The sequence below is a fragment of the Stegostoma tigrinum genome, chromosome 18 (assembly GCF_030684315.1).
Source record: "Stegostoma tigrinum isolate sSteTig4 chromosome 18, sSteTig4.hap1, whole genome shotgun sequence".
Taxonomy (NCBI): Eukaryota; Metazoa; Chordata; class Chondrichthyes; order Orectolobiformes; family Stegostomatidae; genus Stegostoma; species Stegostoma tigrinum.
This window is the reverse complement of record NC_081371.1, coordinates 52,569,202-52,591,348: the sequence shown is the minus strand read 5'-3', so window position 1 is coordinate 52,591,348 and position 22,147 is coordinate 52,569,202. Positions and strand designations below refer to the sequence as shown.

General features: G+C 44.1%; 1 protein-coding gene across 5 annotated transcripts in view; it reads left to right on the top strand.

Moving 5' to 3' along the window:
• Nucleotides 1–12,235: 12,235 nt before the first annotated feature.
• Nucleotides 12,236–22,147, top strand: part of rxylt1 (ribitol xylosyltransferase 1) — a 57,265-nt gene continuing 47,353 nt past the window's right edge. For 2 of the 5 annotated variants that reach the window (XM_048549398.2, XM_048549395.2), the window contains exon 1: nucleotides 12,251–12,459. In XM_048549398.2, the coding sequence (XP_048405355.2) occupies nucleotides 12,315–12,459 (145 nt within the window). In that variant the 5' untranslated portion in view covers nucleotides 12,251–12,314. Of the gene's footprint in view, nucleotides 12,460–22,147 lie in introns of all 5 variants that reach the window. The other 3 variants (XM_048549399.2, XM_048549397.2, XM_048549396.2) reach the window with 3 other exon arrangements.

The window sequence follows — 22,147 nt, the reverse complement described above, 5'->3', positions numbered from 1 at the left end:
TCCTGACACCATCAGGGATCTGTGGACAAGCACCCCAAAATGCCTCTGTTCCTCTGAGCTTCCTAGAGTCCAGCTATTCATTGAGTACACCCTTATCTTGTTCCTTTATCAGGGTTGAATTCCATGTGCCACTGACCTTCCCATCTGACCAATCCATCTGTATCCTCATGTAACCTAAGACCTGTTTCTTCACTGTCAACCACCTGGCCAATCTTCCTGTTATCTTCAAATTTGCTTATTACGCAAACACCACCCGCACCAAATTTTCTTCTATCTTGTTTTTATATGTCATGAGCAATGAAGAACCCAACACTGATCCCTGTGGTACATCATTAGACACGAGCATTCAGTCACACAAATAGCCTTCAACTGCCACCCTTTGTCTCCTGCCACTAAGCCAACTTTGGATCCAAATTGCCAAGTAACTTTGGAACCCTTTTGATTCCACCTTTATTATCAGTTTTACATGTGGGGCTGTGTCAAAGGTTTTGATGAAGTCCATATAACCTACATCACCTGCTCTACCTACATCTTCACACTTGGCCACCTCCTTCAAAATGTCAATCACAATTCTTAGGTATGGCCTCCCTCTGACAAAGCCTTTTCTGGGAGAGTGGTGGAGACAGATTCCATAGAGGCTTCAAAATGGAGGGAGATACGTATTTGAAAATGATGAAGTTGGAGGGCTATGGAGATAAGGCTAGAGAATAGGGCTAGCTGGGTAGCCCTTTTGGGAGCAGGTACAGACATGATGGGCCAAATGGCTTCCTTCTGTACTGTAATATTCTATGATTCTCAGATTCTATCCACTACCAACCTGACTTTTGCAGTTCATAAGCATATTGAAGTCCCCCGTGATTATTGTAATAGTCCCTTTCTTACATATCTTTTCCAGCTCCTGATTTATTTTTCTTCCCCACACCTTGATCCATCAGGATCTTTGTCCTCTCCTCTACCCACACAGATCCTACACCTTCCAACTCAATAATCACTTCTTGCTATCAATTTAAGTTAATCTCTTACAAACAAAGCAACTCCACCCCTTCCGCCCATTGGCCGATAGGACATGTATTCTCTGATATTTAGTTCGAGCCCTGATCCCCTTGCAGCCACATCTCTGTGATACCCACAACATTTGTGCTGCCAATTTCAATCTGCACGACAAGCTCATTTACCTTGTTTCGCACACTGCTTGCATTTAAGTACAACACCCTCAGTCCAGAATTAACTGCCCCTTTCTCATATTTGTCCCCTTATCTGCTGTGCCTCAAATTAGATTCTTAAGCCTTTTCACACTCTCCATCCAATTACTTGCTCTCTGAACTTTAATAATCTCCCTCTCCCCCGCCCCTTTAACTTTTTCCAGAATTTTCCATACACTGAAACCACCTCCCCAGTATTTACTTTAAAGCCCTATCCACGGCCCGAATTATACGATTCACTAGGACTCTGGTCCCAGCATGATTCAAGCGGGGCCCATCCCATTGGAACAGCTCCTTCCCCAGTACTGTCCCATGAACTTGAATCCATTTCTCCCGCACCAATCTTTTACTCTTTAAGGGTGGCATGATGGCTCAGCGGTTAGCCCTGCCACCTCACAGCACTGGGGACGCAGGGTCAATTCCATCCTCAGGTGACTGTCTGTGTGGGTTTGCTCCAGTTTCCTCCCACAGTCCAAAGATGTGCAGGTTAGGTGAATTGACCATGCGAAATTACCCGTAGTGATGTGTAGATTAGGGGGATGGGTCTGGGTGGGATGCTCTGAGATTTGGTGTGGACTTGTTGGGCCAAAGGGCCTGTTTCCACACTGTAGGCATTCTATGAACCACATGTTTGCCTCATTGACCCTCATTGATTACCACCTAAGCAGTTTGCTCATGCTTAGGTGGTAATCCTGAGATTATTATCTTTTTTATTGTGCTTTTTAATTGGTCCCTGGCTGCTCATATTCCCTTAGCAGATCACCTTTCCTTTTTCTATGTACAGGTAGTTCTCCTATATCATGATAGTTGTGTTCTTGCGCAGCCTCACGCTACAGAAAATAGTGCGATAGAAAATTGCAATACTGTACAGCAGGAAGTTTGCATTATCCAAACAACGTCCACTATTCATCAAACGCATTATAGCCAATTTGCTTTATCGAAACACCTGTTATAGAAAAAAATACCTGTATATCGTTGGAACCTATGTGGACCATCACAATTGGATCTTTCCCCTCCTACTCCAACCTCTTCTGCAACCCTAGTGATATATCCTGCACCAGGCAGGAAACAGAGCCTTCAGGACATTCAATCCTGGTTACAGAGAACAGTATCTATTCCCCTGACCATACCATCACCCATTACAACTCCATTTCTCTTTTCTCTCTCCTCTTGAATGGCTCCCTGTACCACAGTGATTGGTCAGTTTGCTCATCCTCCCTACAGCCCCCAATTTCATGAAGTCATGGAGTCATGAAAACAGACCCTTTGTCCCAGCTTGTCCATACTGACCAAATATCCTAAACGGATCTCATCCCATTTGCCAGTATTTGGCCCATTTCCTCTATATCCTTCCTATTCATGTACCCATCCAGATGCCTCTTAAATGTTGTAATTGTACCAGATTCCACCACCTCCTCTGGCAGCTCATTCCATACATCCACCACCCCCAGCATGAAATTGTTACCTGTTAGGTCTGTTTTAGATCTTTCCCCTGCACCTCAAACCTACGCCCTCTAATTTTGGACTCTCTTACACTGGGAAAAAGACCCTGGCTATTCACCCTATCCATGTCCCTCATGACTTTATAAACTTCTATAGGGTCACTCTGAGCCTCTTATGCTCTAAACAAAATAGCCCCAGCCTGTTCCGTCTCTCCCTATAACTTAAACCCTCCAACTCCGGCAACATCCTTGTAAATCTTTTCTGAGCCCTTTCAAAGTTTAACAACATCTTTCCTACAGCAGGGAGACCAGAATTGAATGCCAGCTTGCAAATGTGGCCTAACCAATGTCCTGTACAGTCTCAACATGATGACTCAACTCCTATACTCAAGGCACTGACCATTGAGGCCATAGGGAGCAAGAACCTCAAATCTGTTAGACTAGCTCAAGGGCTGAGGCTCCTTTAGCATTCCCTCCTGGACCTTTCTACTTGCTTCACTCACGGTCACGCTATCCTATCATTGATTGCTGACTGAATTCCTAGTAGTTAATCTAAGGAGTGTGACTGCGATTTAAACAATCTCCATCAACCACAGCAAAAATAATGCCTGACTGAAATTGCAGCAAAATCTCCCAGTTGTAGCCGAGTGTTTGCTCCAGGAAAGAGCAGTATTAACACTATGTACATTGGAGTTATCAATATCAGCCTGTAACTGTAGTTGCCTCATATTCTAACAATCAGAATTAAGATAAGTTCTGTGCATGCATATGCAGTTATATGTATACATGTATTGTGGAGTGTTTTATGCTCTAACTTTATATTGTGAGCTATATTAATGTTCATTTGAAACTATTGTGGCTGAACTTGTAGTGCCTGAACCTCACAGTTTGTTTACTTTACAACTAAAATTACTGACCCCAAGCCAAATTGTAATATAAATTTGATGGTCTGTTCAGGAGCGTAATAACCTGAGAATAAAGAACTGCGGTTCCCCCAATCATTGGAAGTCTAAAACTTCTTTGTAAGTTTCCTTATTAAAATGCAAGCCTCATAATTGTACATTTTCTTTGGGATGACTTAACTACTTTGATAATGATTTCCTAACTACAGTGGCAGGCTCTGTCACACTCCAGATCCAAAGGTTTTATGGTTCAATCATTATCAGACTCATGGAGCTTTAAGAGTTCATGTGATATGGTGGTAGTGCCTTAGAGCCAGGAGACCTTGGTTCAAGTCCCATCTACTACAGGAATAACATGCCTGAAGTGGCTGACTGGAACTGCCTCCAACAGCTTGCTTCCATTTCAATGGAACATTTAACATTTTTATAAGGATGGACTTTTCTTTCTAAATATAACAAAGACTTGGATTACATGGCAACGTTCACAACTCCAGGGTGTCCCAAAGCGCTGCATAGGCAATGAGGTGCATTTGTAGAGTATGCATTGTTGTAAAGTCGGATACATGGCAGCCAATGTGCACACATGAAACTTTCACAAAGACCAATATGATAACAACCAGATGATCTACTTTTGTGATGTTGATTGAGGGATAAGTATTGGCCAGGACACCAGAGATAACTCTGAAATAGTATTATAGTGACCATTATCATCTGAGATGTTAGCCCCCAGCACCCACCCTCCAAAGCTGCATCCAAGGAATTGGAAAAATACAATCCCTTACATTGTCAGGGACCAGGGATCAAGTCCAGCTTTGGTAACTTTCTGTTTTTCACATCCTCCTCATGTCTGCATGGGGTGTCCATTGGGTGCTCTGGTTTCCTCCCACAGTCCAAAGATGAGGTGGATCAATCATAGTAAATGCAAGGTTACAGATGCTCTTTGGAGGATCGGCACAGACGTGATGGGTGGAATGGTGCCTTTTTGCCCTACAGGGATTGAACCTCGAAACCACAATTTTCTGACACAAAGATGATAATGCTATCCACTGAACTATATTTGGCACCTTGATATAACCTATCATTTATATATCACAAAGGAATTCCATGGCTGATAATGGACACTTGATGCATGGCTTGATGAAATTTTTGTAGATTCCCCAAACTATCAACATTTTGTTTTTCCTCTTTTTGAAACCAAAGTAAATTACTTCTTTCGCATCTGCCAACAGTTTTGCATTTGCAGTTAGTTTGTTTCAGCTACCTTCTCTATCTGGTAAACCTGTAATTGTTCATTACCTTTTCCTTATGTTAGGCATCTTCAAAGCAATTTCATTATGATCTGTTATTAAACCACACTTCTTGGGAGATTGTCCTTATTACTGTCAATCAAATACTATTGTCCACATATACCACAACACCCTCAGTTTTTCCTCAGCTCTCTGTTTTTACAAACTAATTTCTCCACTCTGCCACAATCTGTTATTTAAGTGTTATGATTTGCCTCAGACTATACTTCAAGACATTTTCAATGACTTAGTGTAAGAAACACAAGACCTTCTCTTCAACTGGTATGATAATTCTTTTTTCTTCTTCATTTAGTCAGCAATGCAATGACAAGCCTGCATTGACAATTTCGGTACGGGGGTATTATGTTCGGTAAAATAATAGACAATTTGACATTCTACAATTTCTCAAGTAGATGGCTGGCACTGAATTTGGCTTTTATAAAGTATGGCATTCTTAACTAATTGGGAGGGCAGGAACAAAGGAGCAGGAGTTAGCAAATCAGCCCTTTGAGCCTGCTTCACCATTCAACACCATCATGGTTGATCATCCAGTTCAATGCCTTGTTCCCACACTAATCCCCTTGTTCTTCATGTCATTGTATTTAGAAACTTATCAACTTTTACTCAAAACATACTCTATTACAGAGCTTCCCAAAGATTTGCAAACTTCTGATTAAAAAAAATCTTCATCTTATTCCTAAATGGTTTCAACTTTATTTCACAGTTTGCAAAGACATTGAAAGTGGCTGGAAAATTCCCGGAGTGCATAACGATACACTGGGTCTGTTTCATTAACAACTTTGGGAGCTATATAACATTGGATTCCAGCATTCCTGACAGTTTTTATAAATTCTTTCGAATGTTCAATATGTTCGACAATAAGAACATAAGAAATAAGAATGAAGGGTTACAGGGAAAATTAGGAAAATGGGCCTGAGGAATGGTTTGGCTCTTTGAGCCTGCCCTGCCATTCCTTAAGATCATGGCTGATCTTCAGGTCCACTTTCCTATATTTCCCTGTAACCCTTCATTCTCCTACTGATCAAGAGTGTTATCTACCTTAGTCTTAAATATACACCACAACTCTCTGTGGCAGGGAGTTCCAAAGACACTCAACCCTCTGAGTGAAGAAATTCCTCCTCATCTTAGTCTTAAGTTGGTACCTGTTCATTTTGAGGCTATACCCTTTGGTCCTAGACTCTCCCGTGAGGGGAAATGTTCTCTCAGCATTTACCCAATCAAGACCCTTAAGAACTCTATATGTTTCATGGAGTTCACCTTTCATTCTTTTCATTTCAAATGAATAGAGTCCCAATATGTTTAGCCTTTGCTCACAAGACAATTCCTCCATACCAGAGATCATCCTACTGAGCATTCTCTCAACTGCTTCCAATGGAATTGTATCTTTCCTTAAATAAGGGGACCGAAGCTGTTCTCTGACTGTGGTCTCACCAGCATCTTACACAGTTGTAGTAAGACCTCTCTACTCATATACTCTAACACCTTGAAATAGGGGCCAACATTCCCTTACCTGTATCTGTGTGCTTGCTTTCTCTGTATAATGTATAAGAAACTCCAAGTCCCTTTGTGTGCAGCTTTCTGCAGCTTTTCTGCATTTAATTAATATCCTGGCCTTTTGTTCTCCCTTCCAAAATGAACAACTTCACATTTTCCCACATTATTTTCCATTTGCCAACATTTTGCTCACTTACCAAATCTTTGACTATTTCTCTGTAAACAGTCTATATTCCTCTCGCAACCTGCCTTTCCACTTGCTTTTGTGTTATTTGCAAATGTGGCTATAATGCATTCACTTCCTTCCTCCAATTCATTAATAAATATTGTAAACAGTTGCAGTCCCAGCAATGATCCCTGTGGAAGTGCACTGGTCACAGGTCACCAACCTGAAAAAAGAATCCCTTATCCCCATTGGCTCTTTCCTGCCTCTGAGCCAATTTTCTCTTCATGCTAATATACTACTCCCAACACCATAGGGTCTTATGACTTAACCTTTTGTGAGATACTTTGTCAAACACCTTCTGGAAGTCCAAATACAACACGCCTACTTGGTCAGAGTTAGCAAGAACTGCAGATGCTGGAGTCAGAGACAACGCAGTGTGGAGCTGGAGGAACACAGCAGGCCAGACAGCATCAGAGGAGCAGGAAAGTTGCCATCTCATTTCGGGACCGTTCTTCAGAAATCTGCCCTTTTCTGAAGAAGGGTCCCAACCCGAAACGTCAACATTCCTGCTCCTCTGATGCTGCCTGGCCTGCTGTGTTCCACATTTACCAGATCCCCTCTCTCAACTATATTTGAGATTGAAGATCGGTGAAGATAGACAACTGCACAACTCCTCCACAATAACCCTCAACACTAGAGCCCCCACCAAGGATGCATTCTCAGCTCTCTACTGTACTCCCTGTACACCTAAGACTGTGTAGCCAAATTCTGAATGAACGCCATCAACAAATTTGCTGACGACACCACTGTAGTAGGTCAGATATCAAACAATAATGAGAGAGAACACAGAAAGAAGATACAGGGCTTGGTGATATGATGCAATGATAACAACCTCTCTCAATGTCAGCAAAATATAAGAACTAATCACTGACTTCAGAAAGAAAGGAGGAGAACATTAATGGAACTGAGGTTGAGACAGCTGTGAGCCTCAAGTTCCGTGGAGTGATGATACCTGATAACCTGTCCTGGACTTCCCAAGTAGATGCAATGGGCAAGAAGGCACAACAATGCCTCTTCTTCCTCAGGAGGCTTCGGAAATTTGGCATGTGCATAAGGACCCTCGCCAACCTTTACAGATGCACCATCGAAAGCGCACTGTCCAGGCGCATGACGGCCTGTTAAGACAACTGCTCTGCCCAGGGCCATATGAAACTACAGAGTTGTGAACACAGCCCAAACATTCATGGAAGCCAACCTTCCATCCATGGACTCCATTTACTTCTCGTTGCCACGGAAAGGCTGCCAACATCATCAAAAACCCCTCTGACCCTGGTAATGATCTCCTACAACCACATCCGTAGGGCAGAGGATACAGAAGCCTCAACACATGCGCTGACAGATTCAAGAACAGCTTCTTCCCTGCCATTATTAGACTGATGAGTGGACTCTCTCACTTCCAATAATGTCGATCTTGTTAATGTTGAACTTGCTTCGCGGCCCTCCTCTGCAGTGTAACCTGTATGCCTCATTCTGGCTAAGGATGCTATGATCTGCATGTACTGCTCGCAAAACATAGCTTTTCACTGTGCTTAGGTACATGTGACTAGAATAAAGCAACTCAAAATCAATCAAGATCAAATCCTCAATTGTGATTTCCTTTTCATGAGGCCATGTTGTCTCTGTTTGATTAAACTATGATTTTCCAAATGTTCTGCTACTCCTTCCTTTGTAATTTGATCCAATATTTTTCAAACTATTGGTGGGAAGCTAATCAGCCCATATTTACCTGCTTTTTGAGTCCAACCACCCCGATCTAAATAGGTGTGGCACATTGACAGTCTTCCAATCCTCTGGTATTTCTCCAGACTCCAATGGTCTTAGGAAAATTTCAACCAATCCATTCACCATCTCTGTGGCGACCTCTTTTAGTATCCTCAGATGCAAGCCATCATGACCAGGGAACTTATTCATCTTTAGCCCCATTAGTTTGTGTAATACATCTTCTTTAGTGATGCTACTTAATGCCTCCCAACCTTCTTTCGTATTAACGGAATGTTCAAAGTATCTTTGATAAAGACTGATACAAACAATCTTTTTTAACTCCTCTGCCATTTCCTAGCTCCCCAAAACCATCTACTAGATTTATTTTCTGAGGGTCCTATGTTCACTTTGACCTCTCTCTTTCTTCTTATATTTTTAAAGATTCTCTAATTGTCAGTTATTACATTCTTCAATAATTTGTCCTCATAGTGCATTTTCTCTGTTTTTATTATCTTTTTAGTTCTTCTTTGCTGGAATCTGAATTTAACCCAGTCCTAAGAGGCAATTACTGATTTTCTCTGATTACCTCATTATCTCTGTTTTCTTTAAACTTAATACTCTGCTTAACTTCCTCGGTCTGCCAAGGATAATTTATTCTTCTCTTAGAATCTTTCCTCCTTACTGGGTTATAGTTTTGCTGATGGTCATGAATTACCTCCTTAAATGTCTGCCACCGCTTGCTTACTGTCTTCCTGCTAAGCTATTCACCCATCACACTTTAGCTAACTCTACCCTCATTTTATTGTAATTCCCTTTATTTGAGGTAAACACAGTTGTTCCCAACACAAGATTCTCACTCTCAAACAGAATATTAAATTCTATCATGTTACGTCCACCACATTCTAAGGAATTTTTTACTCCTATATAATTTATTAAACCTGCCTCATTAGCCAGCACTAGATCCAATATAGCCTGTTCACTGGCATGTTGCTCAAGGAAACTATCTCTAATGCTTTTTATTACTTTGTTGTCATAGCTATCCTTTCCAACATGATTTACCCAGTTAACATGAAGATTAATGTCACGCATATTCTTTTAGCATAATCTTAATTTTTGTCTATTTAGAGCCTTTACATAGAGTGGCATACAAAAAAGATACACAGAGATCATAATGATACATACGAGTGCTTGCTCATGAGTAAGTATTCTTTGAGCCATTCTCCCACATGAGAGTCCCCCCAACTTTTGTCACTTGATTTATTCATTCATGGGATGTGGGCATCACTGGCTAGACCAGCATTTTATTGCCCATTTTTAATTACCAGGAGAACAGTTAAGAATCAACTGCATTGCAGTGGGTCTGCAGTCACCAGTAGGTCAGACCAGGTAAGGACAATAGTTTCCTTCCCTAAAGTGCGTTAGTGAACCAGATAGGTTTTTCTGACAAAGATTCATGGTCATCATCGCACTATTTGGGTGACATGGTGGCTCAGTGGTTAGCATTGCAGCTTTACAGTACCAGGGACCCATGTTCAATTTCATCCTCAGGTGTGTGAGGTGTTTGCACACTCTCCCTGTGTTCACATGTCTTTCCTCCCGCAATCCAAAGGAATGCTAGTTAGGTAGCTTGGCCATGCTAAATTGTCTGTAGTGTCCGGGGATGTGTAGGCTCGGTGATTATCCATGGGAAATGCAGGCTCACAGGGATGGAGTTGATTGCTCTATTTCATTCAGTAAAGGTTAATGGTTATTAAAAAAAATACAGTCAGTAGTGACTAGTATACTGTCTAAAAATTAGTCATGTTTGCTATTTTGTCTGGAAACTTTTCTCCATAGCAACAACAGCCCTAGCTACTGATTGGTTTAATGACTGGAGAACCAATGAAGAAAGAGAGTGACACAGTGGTTAGCACTACTATCTCAAAGTACCAGGAACCCCTGGATTCCATTCCAGCCTTGGGTGACTGTCTGTATAGAGTTTGCATGTTCTCTCTGTGTCTGTGCAAGTTTTCCTTTCGCTGCTCTGGTTTTCTTCCACAATTCAAAGATATACAGGTTAGGTGCTTTGGCCATGCTAAATTGCTAGGAATAAGCAGGCAGGGTGGGGTAGCTATGGTAAATATGAGCTTACAGGGACAGGGTGGGGATGCTTTCCAGAGAGTCGGTGCAGACTCAACTGACTGAATGGCCTCATTCTGCAGTGTAGAGATTCTATGAATTCAAAATCATGAGCTTTGAAGATCACTGAAAATCTCTGCTTATGTATTTGATGAGGCAACATGGATTAATCTTGGATTCACACTTGGAGGAACATATATAAAAGGAGCAAGAGGACAGGAGTACTTGAACATTTTATTGCAGTTGTGTGCATATTAGCAGATCACATTGTGAGAAGAAATGAAAGCTTTGGTTTGTCACAAAATGGTAAGTTTCTGGGCTTGATAGAACTCTTTGGTAAGTTTGATCTATTCCTCACAACCATGTGAAAACACTCCATACAACCAGATGAAACGACACTGAAAGCAGTGGATTAGGAAACACTCATATTTCTCTGAATCGATGTACGATGACTCATTCAGCTAATGGGTGAAAAAGTAAGACGGTGTATTTTGGATGATCTGAGAAAAGCAGGTTACTTCAGCTTCTCCATTGACTCTATACGAGGTCTTTCATACGTTGATCAATGAACTGTTACTGCAAGATACCATGGCACCCAATAATGGTTTCTGCATTGAACTCCTACTAACTTCCCTTGAATTAAGATAGTAGCGAAAAGCGGGCCAACATGATGCTGGTTTAGCTGAGCAATGAGTGTAAAGTTGATTTCAGTAAGTGAAGATGCAAGTCAGCTAGCACGGCGAGAAACTACAATGGCAAAAATAAGTATGGAACATATATTTCATCACTGGCACTCACTGAATCTTGTTGGCTGTGCTGCTGTTGATTGTTGCCAAGATGCAGGAGTTTCCTTTATTGGTGTGCAACAAATATACACACTCTTCCCATCCACTAAAGGAATGGACAGAATCTGAACCATTTTGGATCCTGATTCCACAATACCAAAACATCTCTTTGACACCAACAGCACGTGCAAAGGCGACTTCAGACATAGCTGAGCATTATAGTTATTGAGAGTTGTTGATGTTTTTATTTATCTTTCTACTGATGGTAGCAAAAAAGATGATCTAAGGAGGGGAGTTGGGATTCCACAGGAGATAATGCAGGAATTTGGAGTTTGTGTTGACACCAGAGCTCTGGAATTGTTTGATAGATCTGTTCCACAATTCCAGCAAGATCATACAGGATTTACAGACAGCACTGAGAACACATGGCAAGCGTCACCCACCCCACTTCTACTACTTGATAAGAAACAGAGGAACATTTTGATATAGAGATAACAAGGTGTAGAGCTGGATGAACACAGCAGGCCAAGCAGCATCAGAGGAGCAGGAAGGCTGACGTTTCGTCCTAGACCCAGGTGAACTCAATGCACCAGTAAATCTTCCCAATTTAGACAACACGTATGTGAATGAAAGGAAAAGAATGAGAAAGAAAGAAGCAATTGAGGGCAATGCTCCTAATGATGATAAAATGCTTTCTCCAAGAGATACATTCCAGGTGAAACATTTCATTCAAAAAATGGATGCGCTCAAAACCAACTTGAAAAAAAGAGTGGAGATAATGGGAACTGCAGATGCTGGAGAATCCGAGATAACAAGGTATTGAGCTGGATAGGTACAGCAGGCCAAGCAGCATCACAGGAGCACAAAAGCTGACGTTTCTGGCCTCGACCCTTCATCAGAAATATTGGTCCCGGCAGGTGGCGGTATTGGTGGAGTGCCATTCAGTGACTAAGGCCGGGGGGGAAATAGCGAGCTGGTGCCGGCAGGTGGAGGTGTTGGTGGATGACCATTCGGTGGGCCAGCAGGCGGGGGAATAATGAGCTGGTGCCGGCAGGTGGCGGTGTTGATGCAGGACTGGCCTTACGGGAACGGCGGGATGAAGGCCCCTGGCGATGATGGCTATTAGAGGCCGGCGCTATGAGGATTCAGTGGAAGAGGGTGGTGCGCTCGCTGCTATTTATTTATTGCCTCTTTTCTATTTACGCAGCTTACATCGTCTTTTTTCAAGGGCGGCGGGGATCTGGGGACCGCCGGGTGACCGCCCCCAGAGTGCGGAGTAAAGGTAGGCGCGGCCCCCGCCCCCGGGGATCCGCAACACCCCATCGCCACATACACACACATATCCCCCAAATTCTCCCCATGCCAGATCCCCAATAACCCCACTCCCACCAGATCCCCAACACCCTCCCCACCACCAGATCCCCAACACCTCACCACCTCCAGATCCACAACACCCCCAGATCGCCCAAAGCCAACACACCAGATCCCCAATACCCTACCCACCAGATCCCCAACAACCCCCCACACCAGATCCCCAACACCCCCTGCAGACACCAGATCCCCAGCACCCCCCGCGCGCACACACCAAATCCCCAACATCCCACCCGCACACACCAGATCCCCAACACCCCCTGCACACACCTGATCCCCAACACCCCCTGCACACACCAGATCTCCAACACCCCCTGCACACACCAGATCCCCAACACCTCACCACCTCCAGATCCACAACACCCCCAGATCGCCCAAAGCCAACACACCAGATCCCCAATAACCCCACTCCCACCAGATCCCCAACACCCTACCCACCAGATCCCCAACAACCCCCCACACCAGATCCCCAACACCCCCTGCAGACACCAGATCCCCAGCACCCCCGCGCGCGCACACCAAATCCCCAACATCCCACCCGCACACACCTGATCCCCAACACCCCCTGCACACACCAGATCTCCAACACCCCCCGCACACACCAGATCCCCAACACCCCCCACACACACCAGATCCCCAATACCCCCACCAGATCCCCAACACCCCCACCAGATCCCCAACACCCTCCCCACCAGATCCCCAACACCTCACAACCTCCAGATCCACAACACCCCCAGATCGCCTAAAGCCAACACACCAAATCCCCAATAATCCCACTCCCACCAGATCCTCAACACCCTACCCACCAGATCCCCAATAACCCCCCACACCAGATCCCCAATAACCCCCCACACCAGATCCCCAACACCCCCTGCAGACACCAGATCCCCAACACCCCCCGCGCGCACACACCAAATCCCCAACATCCCACCCGCACACACCAGATCCCCAACACCCCCACCAGATCCCCAACACCCCCACCAGATCCCCAACACCCCCACCAGATCCCCAACACCCCCACCAGATCCCCAACACCCCCCACCAGATCCCCAACACCCCCCACCAGATCCCCAACACCCCCCCACCAGACCCCCAACACCCCCACACCAGATCCCCAACAATCCCCCGCACCAGATCCACAACACTGTCCCCAGACCAGATCCACAACACCGTCTCCACACCAGATCCACAGCACTGTCCCCACACCAGATCCCCAACACCCATCTCCAAGGACACCAATATGCCCTCCATGTCTTAAACATATCCCCAACAGCTCCCCCTTTCCAGACTCCCAAAACCTCCAAACTCATTGCCCCAAACATTAAACTCTCTCCGACTGAACCCACCCAATGCCCCACCATGTCCATATCATCTCCCCTCCCAGATCTCTAACATTCCAAACTCTTTCCCCCAAACTTCAACACCCCTTTCCTAGTCAACCCCCAGAGCCCATTGAACCATTTTTCCCAGCGATCCTCCATTATACCCCCTCTGATCCAATGTTACACCTCCATTCCAGTCTCAATCCCTCCCCACTCCTCATCTTAACTTCCCATCTCACTTCACACCCCGCCACTCCCCCATCTCATCTCATTTTCCACACCACCCCAAGTTACAAGATGTTGAGAACTAGATACTGTACCAAAATTGCCTGGAATGGACATACACTGTGTGGTGTTTAGAAGAGGTACAAATGATCTTGTTGACATTTAAACATGTCTTGCAGAGCGTGTTGTGACAGATATGGAGAGACTTTTATTCCTTGTCTGTAAATTCTTGAACTGGATTATAGTTTCTCAGTAAGGGGCTCAGCTATAAGAAACAGGAGCAAGAGTAGTGATAATGGGAACTGCAGATGCTGGAGAATCCAAGATAATAAAATGTGAGGCTGGATGAACACAGCAGGCCCAGCAGCATCTCAGGAGCACAAAAGCTGACGTTTCGGGCCTAGACCCTTCATCCTATGTCTTGGGTGGTGGGGTCGGATTGTAGATGGCGGAAGTGTCGGACAATGATGCGTTGTATCCAGAGGTTGGTGGGGTGGTGTGTGAGAACGAGGGGGATCCTCTTTGGGCGGTTGTGGCGGGGGCAGGGTGTGAGGGATGTGTTGCGGGAGACGCGGTCAAGGGCATTCTCGACCACTGTGGGGGGAAAGTTGCGGTCCTTGAAGAACTTGGACATCTGGGATGTGCGGGAGTGGAATGCCTCATCGTGGGAGCAGATGCGGCAGAGGCGGAGGAATTGGGAATAGGGGATGGAATTTTTGCAGGAGGGTGGGTGGGAGGAGGTGTATTCTAGGTAGCTGTGGGAGTCGGTGGACTTGAAATGGACATCAGTAACAAGCTGGTTGCCTGAGATGGAGACTGAGAGATCCAGGAAGGTGAGGGATGTGCTGGAGATGGCCCAGGTGAACTGAAGGTTGGTGTGGAAGGTGTTGGTGAAGTGGATGAACTGTTCGAGCTCCTCTGGGGAGCAAGAGGCGGCGCCGATACAGTCATCAATGTACCGGAGGAAGAGGTGGGGTTTGGGGCCTGTGTAGGTGCGGAAGAGGGACTGTTCCACGTAACCTACAAAGAGGCAGGCATAGCTGGGGCCCATGCGGGTGCCCTTGGCCACCCCCTTTGTAGGAAGTGGGATGAATCGAAAGAGAAGCTGTTGAGGGTGAGGACGAGTTCAGCTAGGTGGATGAGGGTGTCGGTGGAGGGGGACTGGTCGGGCCTGCGGGACAGGAAGAAGCGGAGGACCTTGAGGCCATCTGCATGGGGAATGCAGGTATATAGGGACTGGACGTCCATGGTGAAAATGAGGTGTTGGGGGCCAGGGAATTGGAAGTCCTGGAGGAGGTGGAGGGCATGGGTGGTGTCACGGACGTAGGTGGGGAGTTCATGGACCAAAGGGGAGAAAATGGAGTCCAGATAGGTGGAGATGAGTTCGGTGGGGCAGGAGCAGGCTGAGACGATGGGTCAACCAGGGCAGGCAGGTTTGTGGATTTTGGGAAGGAGGTAGAAACGGGCCATGCGGGGTTGGGGAACAATGAGGTTGGAGGCTGTGGGTGGGAGGTCCCCTGAGGTGATGAGGTCATGAATGGTGTTGGAGATGATGGTGTGGTGCTCGGGTGTGGGGTCATGATCGAGGGGGCGGTAGGAGGTGGTGTCGGAGAGTTAGCGTCTGGCCTCGGCGATGAAGGAGCAAGAGTAGGCAGCTTGGCATTTTGAGTCAGCTCTCTTATTCAGTAAGATGATATCTGGCCTGTTCGTATCTCAAATTCTATATTTACATCTTCTCCCAATAGTCTTTGTTCTCTTTCCTCATAAGAATGTAGCTATCTGTGCCTTTAAAGTACTTAGTGATCTTGCCTCCACCTTTGATGACAGAGTTTCGAATTTGCACAAGCCCCTGAGGGAAAAATAAATTCTCATAACTAAAAGGGGGATCCTTAGTTTTAAAATGGTGCCCTTTGCTCTGGATTCCTCATAAATGAAAAGATCACTATCACATCCCCACCTTGTCAAAGTGGTTCCCAAACTTGTATGTTAACTTGTATTCACTCCTGTGAAGCCCAGTTGAAACGAGACCAGTCTGCTCAACCTTTCTTCATAAGACAACCACTCTCTCTTCATGGCCTCTCCATACCAACTAATACTGTCCTCCCACCCCAGAAATTCCGGTTTCAACTCACCGTCATGCAATTCTCACAAGGTTTGGTAAGGTGGATGCAGGAAGGCAGTTTCCCAGACTGGGGTTAGATTCCCTACAGAGTGGAAACAGGCCATTCAGCCCAACAAGTCCACACCGCTCCTTGGAGTATCCCACCCAGATCCATCCCCCTATAACCCACATACCCCTGAACACAACAGGCAATTTAGCATGGCCAATGGACTGTGGGAGGAAACCAGAGCACCCGGAGGAAACCCCCACAGACACAGAGAGAATGTGCAAACTCCACGCAGAGTCGCCCAAGGCTGGGATCAAACCCTGATGCTGTGAGACTACAGTGCTAACCACTGAGCCATCTAGAATCAGGGGACACAATCTCAGAATAAGTGTTAGATCACTCAGAACAGAGATGAGGATCTTTTTCATTCAGAATCTGACAAATCTTCGTGATTCTCTATTCCATTGAGCTTTGAATATTCAGTAATTGAGTATATTCAAGATAGAGATTGATAGATTTCTGCATGTTAAAGATAGCAAAGATATCAGAGGGGAGGCCATCCCTAGCAGTATTACCACTGGACTGTTAATCCAGAGACCCAGGTAATGTTCTGGGGACCCGGGTTCAAATCTCACCATGGCAGATGATGGAATTTGAATTCAATAAATATATGGAATTAAGAACTCAATGATGACCATTAATCCATTGTCAATTGTCCAAAAAACCCATCTGGTCACTATTGTCCTCTACAGGTCTGGTCTGGCCTACATGTGATTCCAGAGCCACAGCAATGAGGTTGATACTGACCTGCCGTCTGGGAAATTAGGGATGGGCAATAAATGCTGCCTAGCCAGAGACACCCTCATCCTGTGAATTAAATTTTGTAAACATTGAGATAATATAGTTTAGTGGCAGCAGATCAGTCACGATTGGTAAAGCAGGTTTTATGGCCAAATGGGAGATAACAAGGTGTAGAGCTGGATGAACACAGCAGGCCAAGCAGCATCTTAGGAGCAGGAAAGCTGACGTTTCGGGCCTAGACCCTTCTAAAGACCCGAAATGTCAGCTTTCCTGCTTCTAAGATGCTGCTTGGCCAGCTGTGTTCATCCACTCTACACCTCGGATTCTCCAGCATCTGCAGTTCTATTATCTCTTTTTGGCCAAATGGCCTACTTCTCCTGTTTCCTATGTTCATTTAACCTTCACATAAATCCCAGTTGTTTGGTGAATAGTCCTTCAGACCTGAGAACAGGCCATACTGCACTCTTTCTAATTGTTAATGGCGTGTGGTGACACTAGGGAAAATAGAGTCTCACCTTTAACAGCAAAAGGTAAATTTTAAAAGTAGTTTCGTTGCATATTTTAATTAGTAGGAGAGAGAGAGGACATTTATCATAGTTTGTGCATTAACATAACACTGCAACCTTGTTTTGGTAAGTGAGAATTATTAAATTGTGGAGGGTTCAGAAAATATTTACCAAGATGTTGCTGGAACAGGAGAGTTTGAGTTATAACGCTAGGCTGGATTTACTGAGACTTCTTTCACTGGAGCGGAAGAGGTTGAGGGGTGAACTTCTAGAGGTTTATAAAATGGCAAGGGGCATAGATACGATGAATAGCAAAGGTCTTTTCCCTGAGGTGGGGAGGTCAAAACTAGGGTGCGTGTTTAAAGGTGAGTGGAGAAAGATTTAAAAGGGACCTGAGGGGCAATGTTTTCATACACAGGGTGGTTCATATATGGAATGAACTGCCAGAGGAAGTGATAGATGGAGGTACAGTTACAACACTTAAAAGACACATGAGTTATATGAATAGGAAAAGTTTAGAGGGAAATAGGCCAAATGCAGGCAAGTGGGATTACTTTAGTTTGGGAAATTTGATCCATGTGAATGAGTTGGACGAAAGAGCCTGTTTCTGTGCTGTATGTCTATGACTCTCATGACAACCCATTAATTACCCTGTTAGTACGGAGGTGGTGATGGCCTAGTGGTATTATTGCTGGACTACTAATCCAGAGACCCAGATAATATTTTGGGGTCCCAAGTTCGAATCCCACCATGACAGTTGGTGAAATTTGAGGTCAATAAAAATATCTGGAATTAAGAATCTAATGATGACCATGAATCCATTGTCAATTGTCTGGAAAAATCATCTGGTTTACTAATGTCCTTTCGGGAAGGAAACTGGTATGGATCTGGAGTCACATGTAATGATGGCAGTGTGGTTGACTCTGAACTGCCCTAGGGATGGGCAATAAATGCTGCCTAGCCAGCAATGTCCTCATACTGTTAATGAATAAAAAAAAAATTAATTTCAGGTAACAGTCTAGTAATCCCATGCTGAACCACCTCCAGCACATTTACATCCTTCCTTAAATAAAGAGAGAAAACTGCGCACAGTATTCAAGATTTGCTCTCACCAATGAGAGTTCAGTGCCATGTATAATTAAGGATAACATGCCAATACCCACCTCAATCCCTTGCTGCATCTGCTAACTGTTTGTGATTTGTGCACGCAAACACCTTGATCCCTCCACATCTCGGAATTCTTCAGTTGTGTTGTACTTCAGTAATACTTTGCTTCTGTAGATAGTTTAGCTCAGTTGGCAGGATTGTTATGCACAGTGATGCCAACAGCACTGTCTGAGGTTACATGAAAGCCCTGACTTCTAGACCTCAACCCCCAACTAAGGCATGGTGACCCTCAGATTAAATTTACCACCAGTTGTCTCTAATTAAAGTGAGAGCAGTCCTCTGGGACCATAGCAACATTACTTTGCTTAATTATTCCTGCCAAAATGAACATCACATTTCCCCACATAATACTTCAGCTGCCAGACATCTGCCCAGTCACTCAACATATCTATAATTGAATGTGAGGCTGGATGAACACAGCAGGCCAAGCAGCATCTCGGGAGCACAAAAGCTGACGTTTCGGGCCTAGACCCTTCATCGGCCCGAAACGTCAGCTTTTGTGCTCCTGAGATGCTGCTTGGCCTGCTGTGTTCATCCAGCCTCACATTTTATTATCTTGGAATTCTCCAGCATCTGCAGTTCCCATTATCTCTGATATCTATAATTGATCTGCCAACTCCTTATGCCCTCATCAAAACATATTTTACTACCTATCTTTGTGTTTACAGTAAATACTATGCCTTCACATCCCCCATATAAATTAAAGAAAGGCGAGACCCTGTCACAGACCTCTGCAGGATATTCGTCACATTCTGCCAGTTAGAAAAAGACCCAATTATGCATTCTGATTTCTGACAGCCAGCTAATCTTCCATCTACACCTGTATGTTACCCCCACACCATGAGTTTGTAATCTGCATGTGCGGCTACCAAGCTATATAGATGAATTAAGTGAAAAAACAAAGATTATAAATGGAGTATAATGTGGGAAAATATTATGATCCATTTTGGCAGGAAGAATAAATAGAAGCATTTTACCTAAATGGTGAGAGAATGCAATTCTTTGAGATGTGGAAATAAGACCATAAGAAATAGGAGCAGGTGTAGGCCATTTGGCCCTTTGATCCTTCTCCAACATTCAATAGGATTATAGCTCATACAACTCTCAGGATCATAGAATCCAGAATTCTTCACATCCAGTTTCCTGCCCCTTCTCCTTAACCATTCATTCTCTGACTGATCAAGAATATATTGTTTCTCAGCCTTAAATATATACGAGGACTCTACCTCCACCGCCATCTTTGGTAAGGAGTTCCGTAGACCCTCAACCCTCTGAGAGAAGAAATTCCTCCTCATCTCAAACTTCAGGTGCCCCTTAATTCTAGGACTATGCCTTTTGGTGCTAGACTGTCCCATGATGGAAAACATCCTTTCAGCACTTACTCTGTCACACCCCTTAAGGTCCTATCAGTGTCCATGGATCACCTCTCTCTCTTTTGAATTCCTTTGAGTAGAGTCCTAACCTGTTTAACGTTTTGCTCATAAGATAATCCCTTCGTACCGAGATCATCCTATTGAGCCTTCTGTGAACTGCCTGCAATGAAATGGTATCTTTTCTTAAATGACAGGATTAAAACTGCTCATAGTACTCATGATGTGATCTCAGTAGCACCTTGTGCAGTTGGAACAAAACTTCCCGACTGTGAAATTTCAATTCCCTTAAAATAAGGGCAAACATTTTTAATAATGCACAAATCTCTTAGATTTTCTAATCACGCTGTTCAGAGATGTTATTGCACACATCTGGAGCAGGTGGGACTTGAACCTAGATGCACTAGCTCAGAAGCAGAGACAGTACCGTTGCACTACAAGTCTCCCTGACCAACATTCCATCAGTCTTCCCAACCACCTCTTGCACCTGCATGCGAGCTTTCTGTGCCTCGCACACAAGTAGTGCAAGGTTCCTTTGTGTTGCAACTTTCTGCAATTTATCTCCATTAAATCAAGGCATCTTAATACATGAATCACAATGGTTAGTATACAACATCTAAGGAAGAAAGCTAATAAAATGTTATCATTTCTCACGAAGAGAATTGAATACAATTGTAGTGACATAATGCTTCAGTTATGCAGGTCATTGGTGAGACCACATCTAGAGTACGATGTACACTGTTGGTCTTGTTATTTAAGGAAGAATGTCAGTGGATTGGAAGCGTTCAATGGTTAGTCAGACTCAATATCTAGCATTGGCAACTTGTCTTTTTAGCAAAAACTGGGCTTGTATCCATTGGCGGTTAGAAAATTGAGTTGAGTTTTTTGATACAAATAAGATCCTGAGCAGATACACAACAAAGAATTATGGATACTGAAACAAAAACAGAAATTGCAGGAAAAACTCAGCAGGTTTGGCAGCAGTATGGAGAGAAAGCAAAATTAATAATTCGGGCGGAGTGACAGATTCTGAGCAATCTTGCAAAAATGGATATGTAAAGTATATTTCTTGTAGACCATTAAGGGGACATAATTTTAAAATAAGAGGCTAACCATTTAAGACACAGATGTGGAGAAATGTTTTCTCAAAGGTTGGGAGACTTTGGAATGTTCCTCAAAAGGTGGTGAAGCAGAATGTTTGAATACTTTCAAGGTTGAGACAGATTGAATCTTGATGAGAAGGGGCTGAAAAGTTATTGGGGTAGCAGCGGTAGGGAGTGAACTGATCAGTCATAGTCTTGCGTGTCAAAGTGGTCTCAGAGACTGAGTGGTCTACTCCTATCCCTGTCTTCTATGTATACTCACATCTATCTACGTAGTATCCTCCTTACAACTTGCCCTCTCTCATATTTTTGTATTGCCAGTGTATATTTGACTGCAGGACAGGTAGTCCTTCATCCATACCATTAATACGCTTTGCAGTGATTGTTTCAGATTTCCAGCAACCGCAATATTTTGTTTTCTGTAGATGGATCCTGAATAGTTGAGGCCCCACCGCTGAACTTGACCCCCTCTGTGAAAAGTTGCCTCTCAGGGCTTTTTTAAGACTTCTCCTCTCACCTTAACATATGCTCCCTAGTTTTTAGTTCACCGCCCTAAGGAAAAGATTTTTGCTGTCCGTCTTATCTGTGCCCATCATAATTTTGTAAACTTCTATAAGGTCACCTTTCAAACTCTTACAGTCTAGTGAAAAAAAGCCTCAGCCTATCCAGCATCTCCTTATAACTTAAACTATCCATTCCTGGCAACATCCTGGTAAATCTTTTCTGAGTCCAGAACAATTTAATAATACCTTTCCTCGGATGAGAAAGTAGTAATTAGTAGATCAACAAGTTAGCTAGTATGGTGGAATAGATTTAAGGGACTGCATGACTTTATCCTGTTTCTCTTTCTTCTGTCATCTATCTAAGCTACTGCAAATATGATCACAATGTCCTCAGATTTGATAACCTTTTTCATTTGCTGATCATTGCTGCATATCACATGAATATGTTTATTTGAAGTAATATCTCGTAAAATCAACACAGCTTTTTTCTGAGA